General features: G+C 45.8%; 1 protein-coding gene across 3 annotated transcripts in view; it reads right to left on the bottom strand.

Annotated features, from left to right (window-relative positions):
• Positions 1-23,191, bottom strand: part of ALMS1 (ALMS1 centrosome and basal body associated protein) — a 92,172-nt gene extending 68,981 nt beyond the window's left edge. For all 3 annotated transcript variants that reach the window (XM_061993358.1, XM_061993357.1, XM_061993354.1), the window contains exons 1-3: positions 23,028-23,191; positions 6,339-6,470; positions 5,193-5,388 (exon numbers count right to left, since the gene is read on the bottom strand). In XM_061993358.1, coding sequence (XP_061849342.1) covers positions 5,193-5,388; positions 6,339-6,470; positions 23,028-23,114 — 415 coding nt within the window. In that variant the 5' untranslated portion in view covers positions 23,115-23,191. The remainder of the gene's footprint in view (positions 1-5,192; positions 5,389-6,338; positions 6,471-23,027) is intronic.
• Positions 23,192-23,726: the final 535 nt, after the last annotated feature.

The raw sequence follows: 23,726 nt of genomic DNA on the forward strand, positions 1-23,726 counted from the left end.
TCCACAACCCCTCTGGGCAGCCTGTATCAGGGCTCCCTCACCTCCCAGTGTTCTCTCTACCCTTACAGGCTCCTTCACAAACAAGATCAAAGCATTATCAAAATAATGGAAATGAAAATGAGCAAGAGCTCTACATTGTAACAAGAAGTGGAGTCATAAAACCATCAGGAGTTGCTACAAACATCTACCAGGCTATTCCCAAGGCACTATTCCCAAGGCAACTTCAGCTCCATCCCCTTAAGCTGTTGTTTAACTTCAGAACAAACAAAACCACAAAAAGTGACCTCCACACAAGTAAGATTACACCAGCAAGTACAGGAATGGTATATTGCAAGTTGAACTTGCAGTGAGCTGGAAGCAACACAGGTTTATACCACGAGCAATCACGTTACTTGCCTTCAGTCATTTTGTTTGTGAAAGAAAACAAAGCCCAATGGTGTAGTGAAAACAAAACCAAGTGTAGTGAAAGCAGCTTTAGAAGCACCTTTATTCAGCAGTTACATCCTGGAGAAGTGAGTCACAAATAACATAACCTAAGGGGTGGGGTAACACTTGATTTTGCAGAGTGATGCTCTAAGGAATGTCAATCCAGAACCACTTTGTGCTTAGTAACAGCATTGCAAAGTTCTGTGTTTCCAAGGAAGCGTGTGCAAGTTAAGCAGCAACAGAGTCAGGGTAGGGTGTCATAAAAGGAAAGAAGCAAGGAAAACAAGTGTTATCAGCAGGTAAGTAGTTAACAGATGACATGAGAGTAGGTTCTGATAAAACACAAAAGGTTTGCACAGGATACAATATCAATTCAATTAGAACTGAGTGGAGCTGAGCTAATTCTGAAAGCCAGAAGATAATTTAGAGTGCAGCATTGAATTTGATGTTAGAGTTACAGAATCTCAAGGGTTGGAAGGGACCTGGAAAGCTCATCCAATGCAACCCCCCTGCCAGAGCAGCACCACCTAGAGCAGGGCACACAGGGACTCATCCAGCTGGGTTGGAATGTCTCCAGAGGAGGAGCCTCCACAGCCCATCTGGGCAGCCCCTGCCAGTGCTCCCTCATCTCAACAGGGAAGGAGCTTTTCCTTGTGTTGCTTTGGAATCTCTTCTATTCCAGCTTATCCCTGTTGCCCCTTGTCCTGTCATTGGCCATCACTGAACCAGTGGATGATGGTCACATCTAGGGGGCTGGCCAACAGTTGTTTAGCACAGTGACATGGAAGCAGAAATGCAATAAATGGAAACAGTGCAACTAAAGCAAGGCAAACAAGGAAAGTGGCCCAACTTGGATAACTAAAACAGCTCTGGGTAACAGCCTCAGTTAATTAGGTCTGCCAGAACAGCAGAGAAGAGAAAGTAATCCACTTCAATTGTAGAGTTCTTATCTATTCATTGCTTCAGTTTTGCTTTACCTGGTTTCAGTTTCATTGAAGGTACATGTGCAAAAATGGTGGGTGGCAGGAGGTTGGGACATCCCTCTTTTCTATAGTAGCCAGCAACAGGACAAGGGGTGATGGAAAGAAGCTGGAACACAAAAAGTTCTACTTAAGAAGAAACTCTTTCAGTGTGAGGGGAGGGAGCCATGGCCCAGGCTGCCCAGGGAGGGTGTGGAGGCTTCTTCTCAGGAGGTTTCCAACCCCACCTGGACACGTTCCTGTGTGACCTGATCTAGGTGGGATCTGCTTTGGCAGAGAAGTTGGACTGGATGATCTCTAAAGGTCCCTTCCAACCCCTACTATTCTGTGATTCTATGATATCAACATCTGTTTCTATCACTTCAAGAATTATTAGAAACTGTGACAACAAATCAATGACAGGGTTTGTGTCTTAAGATGCAGAGAACGATGCTGTGTTATAAAGAGGTTTCTTTTCCACGGATGTGTTACTACCACTGGACTAAAAGTCATACCAGCAGCATTGACCAGAATACTCTGACTCCACATGGATAAAAATGAACGTAACCAAGAACAGATAAAAGCAAAACATTCAATCTTGTAACTTCTCAAATCAATCTTTAACTCAACCATGATGATAGATGTGAAAGGAAGCAATAGAAATGCTAAAATAGAGGTGTTAGAACTGGAACGTATTCTTGACAGCGATATAAAAGGCACCCAAGTGCAAATGGTAGCAATAAAAAGCTACTGATAGAATATTAAATATGGTAAGTAGTGGTTTATTACCACAAAAATATAAATAATCTGAACAGTTGTTGAGGGGGAAGAGAGGGAAGGGAGAGAAACAAAAAAGCAAGTGTCTAGATTGAAGTCAATTCCAGGCACGGAACAGAATACAACATGATTTGGGGAAATGAAACCCAGGATGTTTTCTGTCAAAAATAAAGATGGTTGTCAAATGATAGCCACATAATCCCCACTAGCATTACTAAAAATAACCCATCAGTCACTTTGGACACCTAAAGTGAGAGTTTGAGGCATCACTAATGGTGCAGTAACAGAGCTAAAAACATAGAGTCACTAGCCCAGGCTGCCCAGGAGGCTCCTTCTCTGGAGGCTTTCAAATCCCTCCTGGACATGTTCCTGTGTGAACTGATCTAGGTGGAGCTGCTTCTGCAGCAGGGTTGCACAGGATGATCTCTAAAGCGAACCATTCTATGGTTGGTAGGGGTTGCAAGGGACCTTTAGACGTTATGAAGAATGGAGTTCTAACAAATTCATCTGTCCTACAGTGATACAGCCTGGAGAATGCTGAACAGTAGGGTCCTCCCTGTACAGATCCAGGATGAAACACACAGTGCTGAACAATTACACACTGAGGAAAGTGCTCAGTATGGCTGCATTCACTCATTGGTGAATCACAATAAACTCAAGTATGAGGAAACATCAAGTCAGAAAACTCCATGTTACGACGGCAAACCCACAGCTACCACCATTAAGTGATGCAGAAACTCTAAGTGTTCCCCACCAGTGTAATATTCTTAGATGATGCTCACACCTCACAGCTTTGTTTTGCATTTCAAATCCCATTGTTAATGATAACACTTGCAACACATCAGTTTCCTGGTTTTCACACCTTCACACTATGATTATCAATACTGGAGGCAGCACATCAATTGAAAAGTACTCTGGGGCCCAGGTGACCAATATCACTACAGATGCAGCATGTTCCACAATGGGTATTGCCCAAACACAGACAGAAATGTAAACACTCATAACAGATCATAGAATCATGTATTAATATTGATGTGAATTAAGTAAGAAAGTGTGTATAAACTTGTGATTAAGCACTAGATCAGGGGACTAGTTGGCAGTTAGAAGGCCTTTGTGTTCTGAGGATGACAAGGTTGCTGCATGGGATATTAGTGCTTTTGCCTGGGCCAGGTTTTTCATAGTGGGGGGATACAGAAGTGGCTTCCTTAAAGATCTGCCAGAAGCTTCCCCTGTAGCTAATGGCAGTCAGTTCTAAGATGGACCCACAGCTGACCAAGGCCTGGCCAATTAGTGACTGAGGGAACACCTCTGATTAACAAATTGGAGAAGGGGAAGGAATGACTGGGCAGTTGCTGAACTGCAGCAGTGACAGGGAGTGAGAAGAATGTGAAAACACCTCTGCAGACACCAAGGTCAGTGAAGAAGGAGAGGGAGGAGGCTGCTTAAGCCCTGAAAGAAAGAGTCCCCTGTGCCCTGTGGTGCAGCCCATGGTGAGGCAGCTGTGCCCCTGCAGCCCAGGGAGGCCCCAGGGAGCAGAGACCCACTCACAGCCCATGCAGGAGCCCACGCTGGAGCGGGTGATGCCTGAAGGAGGCTGTGACTCTGTGGGAAGCTCAGCCTGGAGCAAGTTCCTGGCAGGACCTGGGAGCCCATGGGGAGAGAGTAACCCAGGCCAGAGCATTTTTGCTGTCAGGGCTTGTGACCCTGTGAGGGCCCCAGGCTGGAGCAGTCTGTCCACGAAGGACTGTTCTCCCCACAGATGAGCCACGTTGGGGCAGGGTGTGAGGAGCTTCCTCCGTGGCAACCCCTGTCCCCTGTGTTGCTGGGGGGGATGAAGGAGAGTCCTGGGCACAGGGAGGGGTGGGGGAGGTGGTTTAAGATTCAGTTTTATTTTTATCTCCCTGTTCTGATGGTTCATTAATAAATCAAACCCTTTTCTCCCCAGGTTGAGTCTGTTTTGCCTGTGACACTAATAGCTGAGTGATCTCCCTGTTCTGATCACTCACAAACCTCTTGGTGTATACATATATATATTTCTCTCTCCCCTGTCCAGTTTAGGAGGGGGAGTGACAGAATGACTTGGTGGGCACCTGGCACCCAGCCAGGGCTAAACCACCACAGATATATGCAGCACCCTTTCTTATTAACCCAACAAGACATCAGACTACTGCAAAGCAGCACTCCAGGACTGGACAGCAAGTATACACAAGCTACTGTGTTACAGGCAAGCTAGACCATTTAGGGAAAAACAAACAAACAGAGTTGGTGCTTGTGAGTGCAACAGTGAAAAGGGATCAATAACAGCTTAGATGTTTTGTAAATAATTATCACCTTTCCCTTTGTTTGTTATTCTAACTTCCTACATAAGCAAACACCTTCATCTGTTTGGGTTAAATCTTGGAGCAATACAGCTCTTCTGGCTAAAATGTGTTAGTTTTGCCTCATGTGGAAAGGAATACAGACACTGATTAAACAAACAGCAGTAACACTTGTTACATACCTTTGTAAAGGGCAACTGAAAACCTTTTACAACTTTATTTGGAGAGTATTTTGTTTATAAACAAACCCTATAAGAAGCAGTACAGTCTGAATATATAAGCAATGGGTACAATGTGCACTTACTCTTACCAAACAGGTTTTTCATGCTATTAGTAAAATTACATCTACTTTACCATTCTGAAATGTCAAAGCCTTTTGACTAACAAATTAATAGAGATGTTAAGGACACAGAGAACTACCACCTCACCTAGACAGAAGCTCCAAATTCTCTAACTTTACTCAGGTTTACAGTTAATCCTATGAGAAAACAACACTGTAGCTCCACCTGAGATCAAAGATCATCTGTTCACCTGTTAACAGGATCCAGGAAAGGTGCACATTTTAAAGATGGGCTTTCACAATAAAATTACACAGGATGTGTTTTGTAAACATCAGTTCTCATTTAAAAGAAGCCAAATCCAGCTTAGGGATTGATTTAAAAGGAAAACCTTAATTGTTGAGCAGTTGTACAAAAGGCATCTTGGAACATACCCAGCTGTAAGCCATATGCTGCATCTCCAGGAGACCATCTTCTAGATGCTTCTGCTGAAGGTAACACTCCTTCCTCCAGTGTAGGGAACTCTGACAAGTCATTTCTAACAGGAGTCAGGCCAAGCTTTGTCTCCAAGGTAGCAGTCAAATGGCTGGCATCAATTTCTGCTGGAAGTTGATACCATGACTCGATTCCCTAAGAAAAATAGGAAGAAAAACAGAAGTCCTCAAGCAGCAGTTAAGTTCTGTAAGACACTTCCAGAAGAAATGAAGATTAAGTTGTGAAACAATGGGATTTTTGCTTTTAAATTGTATTTCCTGTACAAGTTGTCTTTAAAGTAAAAGACCTGGGAAGCACTGAAGACCACAGTCAGTTCACACTAATGCCAAACCAGAACTAAATCTCTCACTTAAAAATCTGGATAAGGACAAATGCTTCATTAGATGCTGGGCAATAGAGTTCCTGGCACTGCACAGAAAAGGTGGTTTGCTTTGTGTAGCTGCGAAGTGAGAAGCAGAACAGTTTCTGATTTGTCTTTACCTTAAGTTCTGGTTAGAGAAATACAAAGTTCATACAGATAATGCCCAAGAATCCTAGCCAACTCTTTGGAGTGCTTTCAGCAAAAGCCTTTCAGTTCATGTTCAAATGGAAAGGAGCATCTTTAGTTCTAGTAATTCATTAAAGAATTTGCATTGGAATTACTGGGGATGTAATTAAACAGATAAATTTTAATTACAGCAAAGGGATAGACTGGTCCTCAGCACAGAGAATTAAGAAGATCAATCATTTAGAAGGCAAACCATTATCAGCAGCATGTATAACTTACAATTGCATACATGTTACTATAAGAAAGTGTCCCAGTGAATTGGTAGCAGTACTATCCCTACTTAATAGCTGCAAGCTCTCTTCTACCTTTTCATATCAGAATTTTGCTATAGAAACTACAATTTGTGGACAAGATTCTTATGATTTTAATCATCATCATAAAGCTTTTTACCAACTCAATCGTTTCAAAACACCTGATGCAACCCTTGACAGGGTGAGGATGCTGGAGGCCTAAATTGTACAGATACAGCATTTCCTATTGTTTTCAATCACATAATTAACTTTCAACCACAAGCAAAACCAAAGCACAGTACAAGTACCTGATTAATGGCACTTTTCTGACGTATCATTTCTCCAAGGGACATCCCACTGGTAACTGACGCCTGGGTTTCGCTGCTGCTGCGGCTCAAGGATTCCTCCTGCCAGGCACGTGGTGGAGTTGTTGCAATGGGCTAAAAGGAACAATATAAAAAGGGTGGGTTTATTTGTTAGTTTAGATGCCAAAATCACAGAATCAGAGTCATTTCAGCTGGAAGAGACCTTTAAACTCATGGAGTGCAGCCTCTGTCCCAGCCCTATCACCCACCAGCCCATTGCCCTCAGTGCAACACCCACCCAGCTCTGAAACCCCTCCAGGGATGGTGACTCCAGCAGCTCCCTGGGCAGCCCCTTCCAATGCCTGACAGCCCTGGCACCAAAGAAATTCCTCCTCACATCCAGCCTGAACCTCCCCTGGTGCAACCTGAGGCTGTTTCCTCTTGTTCTATTGCTTGTCACTGGGGAGAACAGACCAACCCTCACCTGGCTGCAGCTTCCTTTCAGGTAGTTGCAGAGAGTGAGAAGGTCTCCCCTGAGTCTTCTTTTCCCCAGCTTACATAGCCTCAGACCTCTCAGCTGTTCCTGAGACCTGCTCCAAATCCTTTCCTAGCTTGGTACCCACCTCTGGATCCTCTCCAGCACCTCAACGTTCTTCTTGTAGAGAGGGACGCAAAACTGGACACAGTATTGGAGGTGCAGCCTCAGCAAAGCTGAGTACAGGGGAATGGATCAGTTCCCTGCTCCTGCTGACAACACTGTTCCTGATCCAGGCCAGGATGCCCTTGGACTTCTTGCCCACCTGAGCATACTGCTGGCTCAAAGAATCACAGCATCTCAAGGTTTGGAAGGGACCTGGAAAGCTCATCCAGTGCAACCCCCCTGCCAGAGCAGCACCACCTAGAGCAGGGCACACAGGGACTCATCCAGCTGGGTTGGAATGTTTCCAGAGAAGGAGACTCCACAGCCCATCTGGGCAGTCCCTGCCAGTGCTCCCTCAGCTCAACAGGGAACAAGTTTGTCCTTGTGTTTCTTTGGAACCTCTTGTGTTCCAGCTTGTGCCCATTGCCCCTTGTCCTATCATTGTCCATCACTGAGCACAGCCTGGCTCCAGCCTCCTCACACCCACCCTTGATGGATTTGTGCATGAATGAGGTTACCCCTCAGTCTCCTCCAAGCTCCAGAGCCCCAGCTCCCTCAGCCTTTCCTCTCACTACCTGTCAATATGTTTCTCTGCACGTTAGCAAATCCTTTGAGGCCCAGAAATTTATTTCTCCTTTCCAACCCAAGCACCTGCAGGTCTGAGTAAATCACAAAACACCAAAAAGTCTCATCAGTCAAAGCCAGATTCTGGCATTTCTCCTGGCTGGTTTATTAACAGTGGCTCTGGGACTTCTTAACAGTAATTTTTCATATTTATTCTGTTTTTAATAAAATAAAAAAGGTCTTTACTTATATCAGTGTGGTAAACTAATTGTTTTTAATGCATCTTATGTAACTATATTAAAGCAAGTTGAGGTTGGTTTCTGCAGTACAGCTTAGCAACACCTGACATACTTTGAGGGCATGAATTGACATTAAATTGGACTTTTGCCTAGAAAAGAGGCTGTAACTTTTTTCCCCCTACAAGGTAACAGAGGAAGCTGATCTGGAGTCAGACTGGTAGTTCTACAGTATGCCATGCTTGAGGTCACAGTGACTGTAACAGTTTTCCCCAGACAAGAATAGCCAGGCTCAAACACAATGGTATACAATTGTGAAAAGAGACACTTCTGGAACATCAAGGCTCAGCCCAAACAAATATGTTCCAGGAAAGTAGTTAACCCCCCCCCCCCCATACACATCTGGAGAGGAGCACTGGAGAATATCAGGTAATATCATTAATGCCAAACCTTGACATGAAGCCTCGACTAAAAGGACCTTTAGCTCCTCTGCTCCTCCTTGCCCTCATCCTCTTCCTCATGGCAATTCTAGTTTCAATTTAACTCATTATTAATAGGCTTTTTTAAACCCAGCTAGCCTTGGGGGTATTTATTTTGTGAGTAAATCAGCAATGGCATGAAGAACACTGCAGGGAGGAAAAGCAGGAGCAGGAGGGAGCTCCCTGCCACCAACTCCTGGAGGGAGAAGTACAACAACTCATAATGTGGCAAATAACATGCAAAGTGCAGAAGGAAAAGGTCAGAGACTGAGGAAAGGAGATGGTCAGGGAGAAACAAGCAAATGATTTTGCAGGATTCTGAGTAATGACAATACTGCTGCATATGTGCCTTGAGGTGTGAAGTCCTCCAGTGACAACTGTCTTTAGTCTCATATTCACTTGGAAAGTGTCTTGGCACAGATCTACTTTGAAGTGATGAGCATACTATTCGCAACCTTTACTACCAAAAATGCAAGCCCTGAGGGTTTGCATGAAGATATTAATTACATTCAAAGAGAAGAGATCAGACAATCTTAAGAGGAAAGTCCAGAACATGAGTCTGTTACAATGTAAAAGAAACACATGAAATTCAGCCTTGGATCAGAGAGGAGCTGGGGAAGGGGCTGGAGCACAAGGGGCTGGGGAGGGGCTGAGGGAATGGGGGTGTTGAGCCTGGAGAAGAGGAGCCTGAGGGGACACAGCAGCACTCTCTGACACTCCCTCACAGGAGGCTGCAGTGAGGTAGGGGCTGGTCTCTTCTCCCTAGTAACAAGCAACAGGACAAGAAGAAACAGTCTCAAGTTGCCCCAGGGGAGGTTTAGACTGGAGATTAGGAACAATTTCTTCCCCCAAATGATTGTCTAGCCTTGCCATTGAGGAGTTCCCATCCCTGGAAGGATTCCAAAGCCATTTATCTGTGGGGCTGAGAGACATGATTTATCATAGAATAATTACAGTTGGAAGAGACCTTTAAGACTGAGTCCAACCACTCACCTCACACTGCCAGGCCCAGCACTCGACTAAACCATATCCCTCAGCACCTCATCTATGTGTTCAGTGGTGGCTGTGCTGGGTTAATGGATGGACTTCAGGAGCTTAAAGGTCTTTTCTAACTTATACAATTGTGTCACTCTGATTCATTGATTTTCTTGCCTTTAAAGGGGTGTGGGGGCTGCCATGACCCACTGGCAAAGCACCACAAGGACTCTCATTAGCTTTAGCCCCAATTCTGGCCATCAACAACAGACATCCCTTAAACTCTTCCTCCATGGAAACTGGTGCCCATTTCACTTTAACTTAAAAGTTCTGATACAGGACTTTCCCTTTTACCCCTTAAATGCCCAGTTTCAAGTAAGCCACTTGCTCAACCATCTGACTGCAAACTGAAGAACATCACCGGGGCAGCAGCTCTGAATTATTTTAAGCATGGTTACAAGGATTGCTCTGCACCATTGAGGTCTGACAAATCTTAGCTTTTGGAAGGACAACAATTCCCAGAAGTGGTACCAAATGCCAGATTAATCCCTCCACAAAACAACATCACTGAAATAAGAACATGCCATAGCTCTCTATGCAGGTCAGCACTGTCAAGTACATTACCTGGAATGGCAAGAAAATGTTTGTCCAAGCTCAAATGAGCTATAGAAGGATGTTTATTCATCTGCACATCATGCTTATGAAACTAAGACTCAACCAGGCAGAAACTACTCTTCCAAATTAATTCCCTTCACATAATGAGTTTGGGCTTTGTATGAGGACTAAAGGTAATAACTGGAGCCTGTATGCATATATCTGCTATTGCATTCCCTGAGCTCCTATTGTTCAGACTAATCAAGTCATTAGTAGAAGCAGCACTAGAGTGTTTGTGACAACAGCACTGTGTGGCAGCTCTGAAGGCAAAGCATTCCAGGAGCTCCTTGGTAATTTAATTAAGGCTTATTATTGGGTTTACAATATGCATTTTTAGAAAAGGCCAATTTTATTCACCTAACTGGAAATTGATAGGTAAGGGAAAGTGTGATCAGAAAACTAATGCCAAAAAAGGGTGCTGGTTTTAATGAGCATAGCTAATTTAGTGAGTGTTCTAAAGGCCATTTGAATGGATGAGTAATGACAGCATCCAAGATGCACACAACAAATAAAAGACTAAACAATCAAACTGCACAGGTTACTCTTTGTTCTCCCCTTTAAAGCAACCTTTTTTGGCCTATGGTGTGCAACCCCTCAAAAATCATTTAATTACTCATATACCTGTCAGCCACCCAAACTAAAGTCCTTTTCTGATGCTGCAGCAGATGCATCCCAGACTTCCTTCACTCTACCCACCAGCATGCCAGAGGGACATGTCACATGAAGATAATTCAGCCTACTGATTAACTTGCTTTCAGGGAAAAAAAAAAAGACTGGCAATCTAAAGAAAGTGTGACCAAGATAATCTCATTAAACCTTATAGCCAAACCCTGAATTTGAGCACTTTCCCATAGAGTTTCAATGCACCTGCAGTGACATATTCTGTGTCACAACACTCCAAGAACAATAACACGAAAAAAGCACCATGTGAACGTGTTTCTTCTGCCTGTAGCTTCATATCTTCATCTTTTACTGAAATATTTTATCATGAATGAAATAAACACCCCCACAATATCAACTAAAGTCAGCACAAAGCTTCCTTGGAGAGAGAATTTAACTCCAACAAGCCTTGGGATAAAATGAGAGTATGGAAAGATGAAGAACAGCTGAGTTTCCACATTGAGGCAACTTCTTTCCCCACAGCATTTCCTCCTCCCAAATGCTCCCTTAGCACTCTCAGTTTTCAAAACCCATTCATTTCACATTAGAATTTGGAATAGGTTTGATCAGTCTTATTTTGGGAAAACAGAGCCAAAGATGTATCACATGCAGATTTCTCCCGAAGAAATTGGTGTGGAAATGCTAATGAGTTATGATGCAATTACTCCAAATAGCAATATTCTAGAAGCTTCAGAGTACAATTACAATCAGAGCTACCGAAAAGCTCAAATAGTCAGAAGAGCAGGAAGGAATCAAAGTAGTATTACTATTGCCAAGAGTACTTACACAGCACCTTCCATGCAGAGGCCCAAAAATGTTTCATAAACATTGATTCACAGCACTGCTTTAGAATGTGCATGATAAATATTTATCCTCCTTTTACTAGGCACAGAGAACTTGGTGTACAACAACAGAGAACCACCAGCAGAGCTGACTCTGAGTAGTCTGACCTGAACATACAGCTCTTGTTTGATGCTCAAATGTTTCATCTGTCTTTGCCTGGAGGTTATGAGAGAGAGTCAAAGAAGAGCACCTACAACATTATCAGCCAAGGAGATTAAAGCATGACTGAGAACAAGAAATAAATGTTTGGATAGCAATTAATATGATACCCTTTGCCCATTTGAATATTTCATGTAAGTAGCTGCTGCCATTGTCACAGTGATGTTACAGCACCATGAACATGAAAAGTCTGCACAGAGACTGTAGAAGAAAGTGACAGAGCAATAGAAAAATATTTACAGAGTCAATTCCTATTAAAACATAACTGCAGCATGCACTTCTCTAATGTAAACAAGAAACATACTTGTTTGTTAAGCAAGCAGGAAAAAAAAAAAGGACAGAAAAGCAAGAAACATTCACAGAGTCTCAAGGGTTGGAAGGGAGCTGCAAAGCTCACCCAGTGCAACCCCCCTACCACAGCAGCACCACCTAGAGCAGGGCACACAGGGACTCATCCAGCTGGGTTGGAATGTCTGCAGAGAAGGAGCCTCCACAGCCCATCTGGGCAGCCCCTGCCAGTGCTCCCTCACCTCAACAGGGAACAAGTTTTGCCTTGTGTTGCTTTGGAATCTCTTTTAGCAGTTCTGATTTCCAGCTCGCTGTTAATGTTTATCAAAATGCCCATAAACTACCAATGTGTCTGCAATGCTATCAGGAGAGTGAGAGGAGAAGAGGTTTGGAATTGGGTACAAGGGAGACAAAGCAGAACCCCTAGGAAAGGAGGATACTTATCATTAGTCAAGAATTCTTCTAAAAACATCAGTAGCATTCAACCCAAGAAATCTCATGTGAAAGAAAAGGTTCCCATCAATGACTGATTGTCCCAGGAAGGCAATCACCCTGACCAACCAGCACCCAACAAACCAACAGCTCTACAAATCCAGGAGCAATCCTGCCACCCCAGCTCAGCACAGCCCACCTAGCAAATACTCAAACCAACACATTAACCCATGCCAATACAGCTATTTAAATCACTCAGCTCTTGTACATCATCACAAGAACCACGTCCATGGTTCTCTCTAAGTGTCTTAGTTATACCAATACATTCCATAACATCTTCCACAGGAACCGAAGGCTTCTTTGGAGTTTCCTCTTTCAAAACTCCCTTCCCTTTACACAGCTGCACGTATTCACAACTGCACATACCCAAATGTTATGCTCTGAAATCAGAGAGAATCCAAAGCCAATAGTCCTTCAGATACTGAAGCAACAGGAGGACCTTAAGAAAAGATGATCACTTCCTGAAGTCAAATACCTCCCACACAAGTAGGAATCTCCTGCTAGCACCTGAGAGTGATTTCATCGAATCATGGAATAGTAGGGTTGGAAGGGACCTTTAGAGATCATCCAGTGCAACCCCCCTGCAGAAGCAGGGTCACCTAGATCAGGTCACACAGGAATGTGTCCAGTTGGGTCTTGAAGACCTCCAAGGAAGGAGCCTCCACACCCTCCCTGGGCAGCCTGTGCCAGGGCATCTTCACTGAAACACTGACCCAGCTTTCTCTTATGTTTAAGTGGAACTTTTTGTGTTCCAGCTTCATCCCATCACCCATTGTCCTGTTACTGGATACTATAGAAAAAAGGGATGTCCCAACCTCCTGACACCCACCCTTTAGAGAATCACCTCCCTGGCCCTGCTGCCCACACTCTTCTTGATGCCCCCAGGCTGCCATTGGCTTCTTGCCCACGAGGCCAGATTGCTGGCTCATATTTAGCTTATTATCAATCAGGACTCCCAGGTCTCTCTCCTGGAGCTGCTCTCCAGCAGGTCACCCCCAGCCTGTGCTGCTGCAGGGGGTTGTTCCTCCCCAGCTGCAGGACTCTGCCCTTGTCCTTGTTGAACCTCAGCAGGTTCCTCTGTGCCCAACTCTGCAGCCGCTCGAGATCCCGCTGAATGGCAGCTCAGCCTCTGGGGAATCAGCCAGTGCTCCCAGTTTGGTGCCAGCAGGGAACTTGCTGAGGGTCCCTCTGTGCCCTCACCCAGGTGGTTGATGAAGATGTTGACCAAGACTGGCCCCGGAACCCATCCCCGTGCAACTCCACTGGCCACATTTGTGTTTCCACCTAACAAATGCCCCAGCTGGAAGCAGCAGGGCTTTGGGCCCACACACTCACCAGCTGTAGTTTCTCATGCTTGCATACATGGGGCTATGCCCCACATTTAGCCTTGTTCTTTAAAGGAACTTGACATGGCATTACCAAAACAGCATCAAGGAAATAATCTCCCCCTTTCAAAGCCAGCCAAGTCACCAGGACCTCAGGGCTTAGCAGCTGGAAGGAAGCAAAGAGGCAACAGCACATTGTGTTTCAGTATTTCATTTTTAATCCTCATACCAAAGAGGAATATTAAAGAAACAGTAAAAGGGAAGAAATCTACCACATATTAGCACTGTGTGTACCACAGCACAGGGTACAGAAAGCAGTTGCAAGCAAGAAATGAGTTGGGATTTAGCAAATGAGTATAATCATCTCTGAGGGCTTCCATAGAATTCAGTTCAAATGAAGAAAATTTAACAAGGTTTTTTTTCCTTCCTGAAATCCAGAACATCAAAAGTTAGCTTGTGCTCTAAATCCATCATGAGAGGAAAAGACAAAAATAAAGTGGAACAACTACAAGCACTCCCACACAACACAGTGCCAGCAACTTAAATGGTAGGAACAGCAGCTCCTGTTTGGCATTCTGAAAGGATGTTACATCTCCTAGCAAGAAACATTAACACTTCCCAGTTTTGAACAGCTAGAAGCTTGAATATCCAAGGCTTAGCTCTCCTTTATTCTGACCCACAGACCACTGGAAATATCCCAGTAAAAACATCATACAGTAGAACACAGCACAACAGAAAGAAAAGATCTAGAGAGACATTGGGAAAGAGAACTCCCTAGATGATGGATTCTAACAACCTGAGCTTCCCAAAACATGACAAACACACTGACATTTCTTCCATCACTTCATCTTACTTCTCCCTCCTAAAAATCAGAGGCACCCAGCCAGGATAATTCAGTGTAGAGTTTCAGCTTCTTTATTCATCTGAATATGTAGCTGCAAAAATCACAAGCTCTGAAAGAACAGGCAGTGGAGTTCAGGTCCAATCCTTCCAACATCAGTCACTTTTTTGATTACACCAAATTAAGGTGATCCCATATCAGTGCTAGAGGTGGATTCCCCTCAGGACTTGCCTTTCCAGGATCTCATCTTGCCAACTTCAGGACTTATTCTTCCCCATTTTGCCCAGAACATTCCATAGTCTCATATCATATTTCAAAGCATTCATCACGTTCCCCAGTACAGCCCTATCTACCTATTTTCTGTGTTTCACCATCTAATACTGAGGTCCCTTTGTTATGAATTGCAGAACAGTAATGAGCCAGGAACACACACTCATAACTGTACCTGAAATACTTCCCAAACCTGTTGCATATTTTAGTTCACCCCAAAATCCAAAACTCTTTTTGAGGTCACAATACATCAAACTCCAGCACTCCTTTAGCTGCTAGCTCACTTACTCTCCCAAAGATGATGATTACATGTGTTTACAATCAATTGTCCTTAACAGTAACATTGGCTATTTTCTTATCAGTTTCTTTCAAGTGGTTGCAGATGGTTGGTTCTAAATGTTTGCATTTCTGTGCTTCTATTGCTCACTCCTAGGGGATAAACAAACATACCTTATAACCCCCATAACTAACGAATAATTGCCTGGATACACAATTAGCTTTGAATACAGATACACAAGAGTCCCCATCTCACAAACCCCAGGTGCATTTCCTGAACATCTTGACTCAAAGATCTATGACTTTAATCCTTTCACTAGAGGTTTCTTGTACTTATGCACAAGTTGTGCAGCTTAATTGGCACAAATAGTACCGAAATCAAGCTTTCCAGCCTGTAGTACAGTTTTGGGAGGGGCTGAGGAAGCAGAAGGAAGCAAAGGTGCGAGCTCTGTCCCATCACCTGTAGCGACAGTGCAGTGTGAGCCTCATGCCACTTGGAGTCAGCAACCCACTGCTGCAGGGACGGCTCTGCCCCGGCTCTGGGGAAGGAGCAGGCGCAAACTTACCTCTTAAAACGCGGAATCTACCACTGTGCCCCTGGAAATTAAAGAAACGTTTTATGCAGAACAGGAAAAAACGTGGGTCACGCTGTCTTCTAGCTACTTGCTCACTTCAGGGAACAATTATTGCCTTGTAGTGAACAGTGAAGGAAAGCGAAGCAACCATCGTATCAAAGCACTTCAGAGGCAATGTGTGAATGCAGAGATCCCTTAGTGCTACAGCAATGCAACTGCCTTTCCCAGCAAGCCAACAGTATAATTTACAGTGGCTTTATAGTGCCTAACAACCCTACTTTGAGTGTGAATGCAGAGATCCCTTAGTGCTACAGCAATGCAACTGCCTTTCCCAGCAACCCAACAGTATAATTTACAGTGGCTTTATAGTGCCTAACAACCCTACTTTGAATGTCAGTTATAGAATCCCAGACTGGGAGGGGTTGGAAGGGACCTTTAGAGCTCATCCAGTCCAACCTCCCTGCAGAAGCAGGTGCCACCTAGATCAGGTCACACAGGAACATAAGTCCAGGAGCAACACTTGTATGAAAACTGTTACCATTGAAGTTGAGCTACTGAGATGAATAACAATTCACATTGTCTGCAAACAGTTCAGCACTAGAAGTTCACCTATGAACACACCAGTAAATAATACACATTTCAAACACCTTATTCAGAAACATGTCACAATGATGTGGTGCTGTCAGGTATGAGAAACACAACCTAGTGAAGCTTCTTCACTAAGGACTGGTGTGCTAGCAGCACTTGTCAGACTCACTTGATTCCCTCCTGGCACGAAGGCATCACCAATCTGTACCTCAGGCACTGTGGAAACTCTGAACTGGGTCATTACTTTCATGCAGTGAATGGTGGGCTTTTAAATGAGATCAAAAGGAAGTCTCAAACACAACAAAGGAAGATTCATGACACAATAAATAGTCAGGGATGAGCTGAAAGTCTTCCAGCAAGGTAACCTGGATATTTACACCATAAGTGTTCTTGAGATACCTGATACTGAAATAAGCAAACACTAAAATAGCTGAGATTTCCCAGAGTAGCTGAAGAATCCTTGTTGACAAGCTCTCAGTCATGATGAGGTTTCAGCTACCTCAGTGCATCCAAATGTGAGCCCCTGAAAACCTCAATCTCCAGCAAAATACTTGACAAACTGTTTAGTGTTTCCCTGGTGTGCCAAGAGCTCAGTTAAAAGCACAGTAGCTGAGGATATCACAACCATTAACTTTTTACCTTCTCAGGCTGCCTGGTACCATCAGTTTTGGTAAGGGATAGAGACTCCTAATTAACAGAATCACACAGTTATTGAACTTGATCTGTTCCCTCAGCACTACCAACAGCCACCACTACCCCATGGCCCTCAGCCACAGCTTTGGAATCCCTCCAGGGATGGGACCCCACCACAGCCCTGGGCAGCTCCAATTGAAACCTTCCCTGGTGCAATTTGATGTCATTTGCTCTCATCCTGTCACTCATAGCTTGGGAGCAGAGACTTATCCCTCTCCTCACTACAACCTTCTGACAGGGAGCTGCCAAGAGCAAGGTCTCCTCTCTCAGCCTCCTCTTCTCCAGACTGAACATTCCCTCAGCCCCTCCCCAGCCCCTTGTGCTCCAGCCCCTTCCCCAGCTCTGTGCCCGGCTCTGGCCATGCTGCAGCCCCTCAGTGTCCCTGTGGCAGTGAGTGAGGGGCCCAGCACTGACACAGCCCTGGAGCTGCAGCCTCCCCAGGGCCCAGCACAGGGGACAATCCCTGCCCTGCTCCTGCTGCCACCCCACTGCTGATCTGTACACCAACACAGCACATCATAGAATCACAGAATGGTGGAGTTGGAAGGGACTTTTAGAGCTCATCCAGTCCAACCCCCAGCCAAAGCAGCTCCACCTAGATCAGGTCACACAGGAATGTGTGCAGGTGGGTTTAAAAACCTCCTGAGAAGGAGCCTCCACACCCTCCCTGGGCAGCCTGGGCCAAGGCTCCTTCACCTCAGCACTGAAAGAGTTTTTCCTTGTGTTTGAATGGAATGTCTTGTGTTCCAGCTTCTCTCCATCACCCCTTGTCCTGGCACTGGATACAATAGAAAAAAAGTGCTGCCCCAATCTCCTGACACCCACCAGTTAGATCTGACTAAACAGCCCCAGGTGGCTCAGCCTTTCCTCATCAGGAAGATGCTCCATCATTTTGAATCTCTTACAAGCAGTAGTTTCCATTGTCAAGTTTATAACATCCATAGCTTTATGAGGTGTACTAAAACAAGTGGATAATTAATCACTGTTGATCTGCAACAAGTCTGATGACTTTTTGCCTCGGTTTCCCAGGAAATAAAGCTTTCAAGGCTGCCAGCACTCTGCCTATAGTCATCTCTCAGCTGTGGGTATTGTGCAGCATCCTGAAATCCGATTACTGTAATACACCTTAATGCCTGAAACAGGAGTTTTATTTGTGTAATCACAGTGTAATTCAGGTGGGAACTCTGAAGGTCACCCAGTCCAACCCCCTCCTCAAAGCAGGGCTAACATCAAGGCTAGATCAGGTTGCTCAGGCCTCTCAACTTGTGACTATGTCCATCTGCTACCTCTCAGGGCCCTGGTTCATCACTTCCCCACCCTCCTGAAGAACTGATTTCCTTGTCTCCAGGTAGATTTTCTCCTTACTGTAACACATCATCACTGCTGCTTCTCTGGTCACACCTCCAAGAAGAGACTTCTTCTGCCTTCTCTAAACCTCCTTCTGGCAGGGAAGACCCCCTGCCAGATCCTCATGTTCAGCCTCCTCTTCCTCCCCAGGGCAGACATACCCAGCTGCCACAGCTCCTCCTCAGGCACCATGTGCTCCAGCTAGGTGATTTTGTTGACCTCTCTCTTGCCCTGGTAGCCCAAAACAGGACAGAGGACCCAGTTGTGGGCTCACAAGTGCTTAGCAGAAGGAATTTCCACTTCTGTCCACAACTATTTCACTGAGAGGGTGAGGGAGCAGTGGTACAGGCTGCCCAGAGGGCTTGTGGCATCTCCTTCCTTGGAGGTCTTCAAGACCCACCTGGACATGTTCCTGTGTGACCTGATCTAGGTGACCCTGCTTCTGCAGGGAGGTGGACTGGATGATCTCTAAAGGTCCCTTCCAACCCCTACCATTCTATGATTCTAAACCTCCTTCTGGCAGGGAAGCCCCACTGCCAGATCCTCACATTCAGCCTCCTCTTCCTCCCCAGGCCAGACATACCCAGCTGCCACAGCTCCTGCTCAGGCACCATGTGCTCCAGTCCCATGACTGTCTTGGTGGTCTCCACCAGACTCAGGCCAGAACAGGAGAGAGGATGCAGCTGTAGCCAAGAGCAGGTAATATTCATCTCCCTCCAGCTGCCAGCTGTGCTTTTACTAATGCAGTCCAAAGTATAGCTAGCTTTTATTGCTGCAAAGAGTACACTGTCAGCTCACATTCAACTTGGTGTCCACCAGCTCCTCGGGCTCTTCTCTGAAGGGCTACCAGTGGGGCTGATGTACAGGGATTTTCTTTTCCAGTGACAAAGACTTTGCATTTTTCATAGCTAAAGCTCACAGGGTTCCTCTTGGGCCACTAAAGCAGCTTGCAAAGGTCCTTCTGAATGGCAGCCCTGTCCTACAGCATATATGCACTCCTTCCAACTTGCTGTCATCCACAAACTCAATGTGACCCCATTCCCTCATCCAGCTGAGTCACCAGCCATGACATTACACAGCATTAGCTGAAGGAACTGACCCTGGAGGAACACCACCAGGTAGATTTTGAACAGCAGACTAGGCTAACTGAGTGGTAGCTCTCCAAGTCCTCTTCCCTGTCCTTCTTGAAAAAGAACATAAATAACATCAATACTTTTTGCAATTATAAATATCACAGTCATCACAACCTGTCATTGATCAGAGGGGTTTTTGCAAGACACCAGCCAACTCCAGCCCCCTCCTCAGATACACAAGTCCAGAGGCTGGGCACAGTGTATGTCCAGCCTACCCAAGCACCGCCTTTCTTAGGCCTCCACCACCCCAGGCACTACCTATCACCCACAAGCTCTTCTACTCAGCACACAGAGTAAGGAGGATGTCCTAAATGAAACTATGACTTTATCCCATTTTGTTGCCACTTAGGATGGATTCCTCTTTCTAATAACTCAGAAATAAGCATTTTGAGTTTCCCCAGTTGGAAGAGACCTCAAAAAAACAATCATCTGGTTCAACCTCTTATGGGAAAGGAAGCCTAGTCATAGAATCACAGATTGGTGGGGTTGGAAGAGACCTTTTAGAGATCATCCAGTCCAACTCCCTTGCTAAAGCAGGTCCCCCTAGATCAGATCACACAGCAATGTGTTCAGGTGAGTTTTGAAGACATCCCAAGAAGGAGCCTCCACACCCTCCCTGGGCACTGTTCCAGTGCTCCCTCACTATTTCCAACCCTATTTTCAGCCTTCTTTCCAAGAACATCCTAAATTCCCAACATCTTAACACTGCTACAGCAATCTAACAGCTAATAAAACCATTCCCTTTCCTCCAAGCATCAACATCTTCTCTGCTTCCTGCAAATCAAGACAAAATTGAGTTTCACACAGGGTGGCTGTGCTTTCACACACCTTATTTTCCTCCCTACACAAAAAGTCCCCTGTGTAACCCTAACTCCAATCTGAACACTTGTTAAGCATTCCTGAACTGTTTTATGTGGTGAAAAGGTCAAATACTTCTTTACATACTCAGCTGTGGACCACTGAAAAAAGCACTGACTGTCCTCTGATTTTGGTCTGTTTCAATCACACCTACACGAGGTGTAACTTGTATTGTACCATCCCCTTTGTGTTTTAAGCAAGTGCTCATTCCTTTATCTCTCCCACACTAAATTACCACTGAAATAAAAGATACCTTTGGCAGTAGGTACCTTAGTTTGATGTTTCTACTCAGCTTTAAAAAGGAAAAAGCAAAACTTCTGGGCTTTCTGGAAGGTTGCCATAAATTTGCAGAATTAAAGGCTGACAACCAAAAAGTCACTCCTCCTGGATCTTACTTGTAATACTTAGCTAAATGTCTAATCAAAAACCTCCAAGGACGAGGCTTAAATCATCCCTATAACCAAAAATAAACCAAAAGAGGAAATGGACAAGTATTTTTCACCAGTAAGACAAGAAATAGCACAAACACTAATAAGTATCACTATGCCAGTCACAGGATTTCTCTCACTCATAACAGTTTGATGCCAAGAATTCCATAATGCCTTTAAATCCTCCTAAACTGCCACTGCAGATGGAAGATACAGTCCCGGTCTCTCTTCAGTAAGCAAAAACATGTGGTCAAGAGTTGAGCAGATAATTCTTAAGCCAATTTTAACCAGAGTTAACAATCCACTGCCTAGCTGTGCTGGTTTGCTGTCTGTTGGAACCAGTGACAAAACAACACAGAGGAAACAAGTAGTAAGCAGGGCACAGCAGCATAGGTCACTTCTTTGGATAGGTGAGCTGGGGCTGCTGATTTATACAGCACCCATGAAACTACAGCCTGGTATGTTACACATTCCAACCATAGGTTTTCAGTGTTCTTGTGTCTTTGTCAATGGACATTATAGCTAGATTACTCTCTTACAACTGAAATATACAATAAAGGTGTAAGAGCAGCTATGCTACAACAGACAGAAGACTTGCCTGGCCTCTTATCTGTCTGCACCTGCATTCCCTTGACCCAGAGGAGCAGCAGTACACTAGCAACAAGCTTGGCTCAGCTCCATCTGGTATTCCCTGAGCTGAGCTTTGGTTGTCAGAGCAGCAATTAAACGACAGCACTAAACAAACACAGAGAAGGAAGTAAAGCCCACTGTAAAGAAACAAACAGAAATTGACACCTAAAGAGAAGCAAAACAAACTGACCTGCAACGAACAGCATGAAGGTAGAACAAGAAGCAGGAGGCAAGTTCACTGGTCTGTAACATCACGTACAACTTGGCATCATACAGTTATTTGGCAAAATCTGTCTCAAATGAAATTCATTTACACTTCAATATAGACAAGAGAGTAGTGCAAGAACCATCCCTTCTGTTCTGTGGCAAGTTACCCTTCCTGAAAACATGTGGTGAAGATCCTTCAGCAGAAGGCTTTTGGAGACTGAATCTGAGTTCCTATGTTCCTATATTCAGTAAGGCCAGACTTGCCTTTAACACATCACATTTATTCATCACATGGCCATTTCCATTCTTTGGTTTAGTTTGGCTATTTTTCTAATCTAATACAGAACTGGGAACAAGACATTCATAAACATCTCTAGACCCCAGTATCTGACATCAGCTGTTCCAGCACCCTGCAAAAAGATGCCTCCCAACAGTTTGCAAAGTCAGAAGTTTGTGTGGATGCCACAAGCCCTTTGCACACCTGGAAATCACCACAAGAACAGCAGGGCAGTTAAGACCAGCTGCCAAAACAGTGCAACACCACAGAAAGGAAACTTCCCAATGATCTCACAAAGGGTAAGTTTGGGAAGACACTGATTTCAGCACATGGAAATGGCAGGATGTGATGGGACAACATGATGTACAGAGATGTCCTCTTCAGCATTCATATGAATAAAGTACACAGAGCCATATATGAACATAAGGACCTTTTGGAAGGAGTCAAGAGGAGGCCACAAAGATGATCAGAAGGCTGAAGCACCACTCCTATGAGGACAGGCTGACAGAGTTGGGGTTGTTCAGCCTGGAGAAGAATAGGCCTTCCAGTGCCTGAAGGAGACAACAATAAAGCCAAAGAGGGACTTTTTATAAGGGCATGCAGTTCTTCTGAGGGTGGTGAAGCCCTGGGACAAGTTGCCCAGGGAGGTTGTGGTGCTCCCTCCCTAGAAGTGTTCAGGCTGCATTGGAGGGGGCTTTAAACAACCTGGCCTACTGGAAGGTGTCCCTGCCCATGGCTGGGCGATTGGAACAAGATGAACTTTAAGGTTCTTTCCAACCCAAACCTTTCCATAAGCCATTCTAAGGCACGAACAGCTCAATGGGGCCACCCCAGCCCCACTGGCTCTGATGCCCTAGGAGGGTTTACAAGCAAGTCAACAGCACCCACTCCTCTCCAGGGCAAAGTAACGGCCTAAAACAAAAGGACAATCACACCACTCCCTCTGCCCGGCGACGGGAGCCGGCCGGCCACAGCGCCCTGATGCTCTAAGGGAAGAAGGGCGGAGAGCTCGTCAGTTGCATCCCCGCCTTTTCCTGGGGCAGACGGATCGGTCAGCGACCGTCCCTTCCCGGCACTGAAGACGAGATCAGCCCAGCTCTCCCTTTTCCCCCGGGACAGGCAGTTTGGAAGGAGAAACTCGAGCGAACCAGCCTGTGACATCCCCCTTCCCGAGGCCGGGGAGAGGCTGCTCCGAGCTGCTGCCGCCTCCCCGCCACGCTGCTCCCCAAGGCCTCCCGCAGACCGTGTACTCACAGGAACCTGCTTCTCCTCCCCTTGCTCTTCCTCTTCCTCCTCCTCCTCCTCTTCTTCTTCCTCCTGCTGTTGCTGCCTCGGCTCCATGCCGGCGGGGGAGCAGCCGCGGTGCCGAGGGTCGCGGGCCGCCGCCAGCCCGCCCCGTTGTTAAGGACTCGCGGCCGGCCGGCGCGTGCGCGGTGGCCGTTGGAAGGGGCGGGGCCGGGCGGGCGGCGCTGAGGGGGCGCGCGCAGAGGCGGCGGGTGCCCGGATGTCAGCGCGGCCGCGGACGGGTCGGGGCTCCGCACACCAACCCCTCCCAGCCCTCGGCCGTTACCCGGCGGCCCCTCAGAGCAGCCCGCTCGGTCAGAGGGAGCTGGAAGTAGCTGCGCAGTGAGGGGACGTTTCGTGGAATCACGGAGTGGCGGGGGCTGGAAGGGCCTTGCAGAGCTGCCCCAGCCCCTCGCAGCTTCCCCTGGCTCAGGGGGCACAGGAACGTGTCCAGCTGGGGTTGGAAACCTCCCAAGAAGGAGCCTCCACACCCTCCCTGGGCAGCCTGGGCCAGGGCTCCCTCACCCTACACAGTAAAGAAGTTTCATCTTGTATCTAGTGAAACTTTCCGTGACCAGCTTGTGGCTGTTACCTTTCTCTGGCATTGCAGAGAGAGTGCTGCCCCACCCTCTGGACAGACACCTTTCAAACAGTACTAATGAGGTAGTT

The sequence above is a fragment of the Colius striatus genome, chromosome 3 (genome assembly GCF_028858725.1).
Source record: "Colius striatus isolate bColStr4 chromosome 3, bColStr4.1.hap1, whole genome shotgun sequence".
Lineage (NCBI taxonomy): Eukaryota > Metazoa > Chordata > Aves > Coliiformes > Coliidae > Colius > Colius striatus.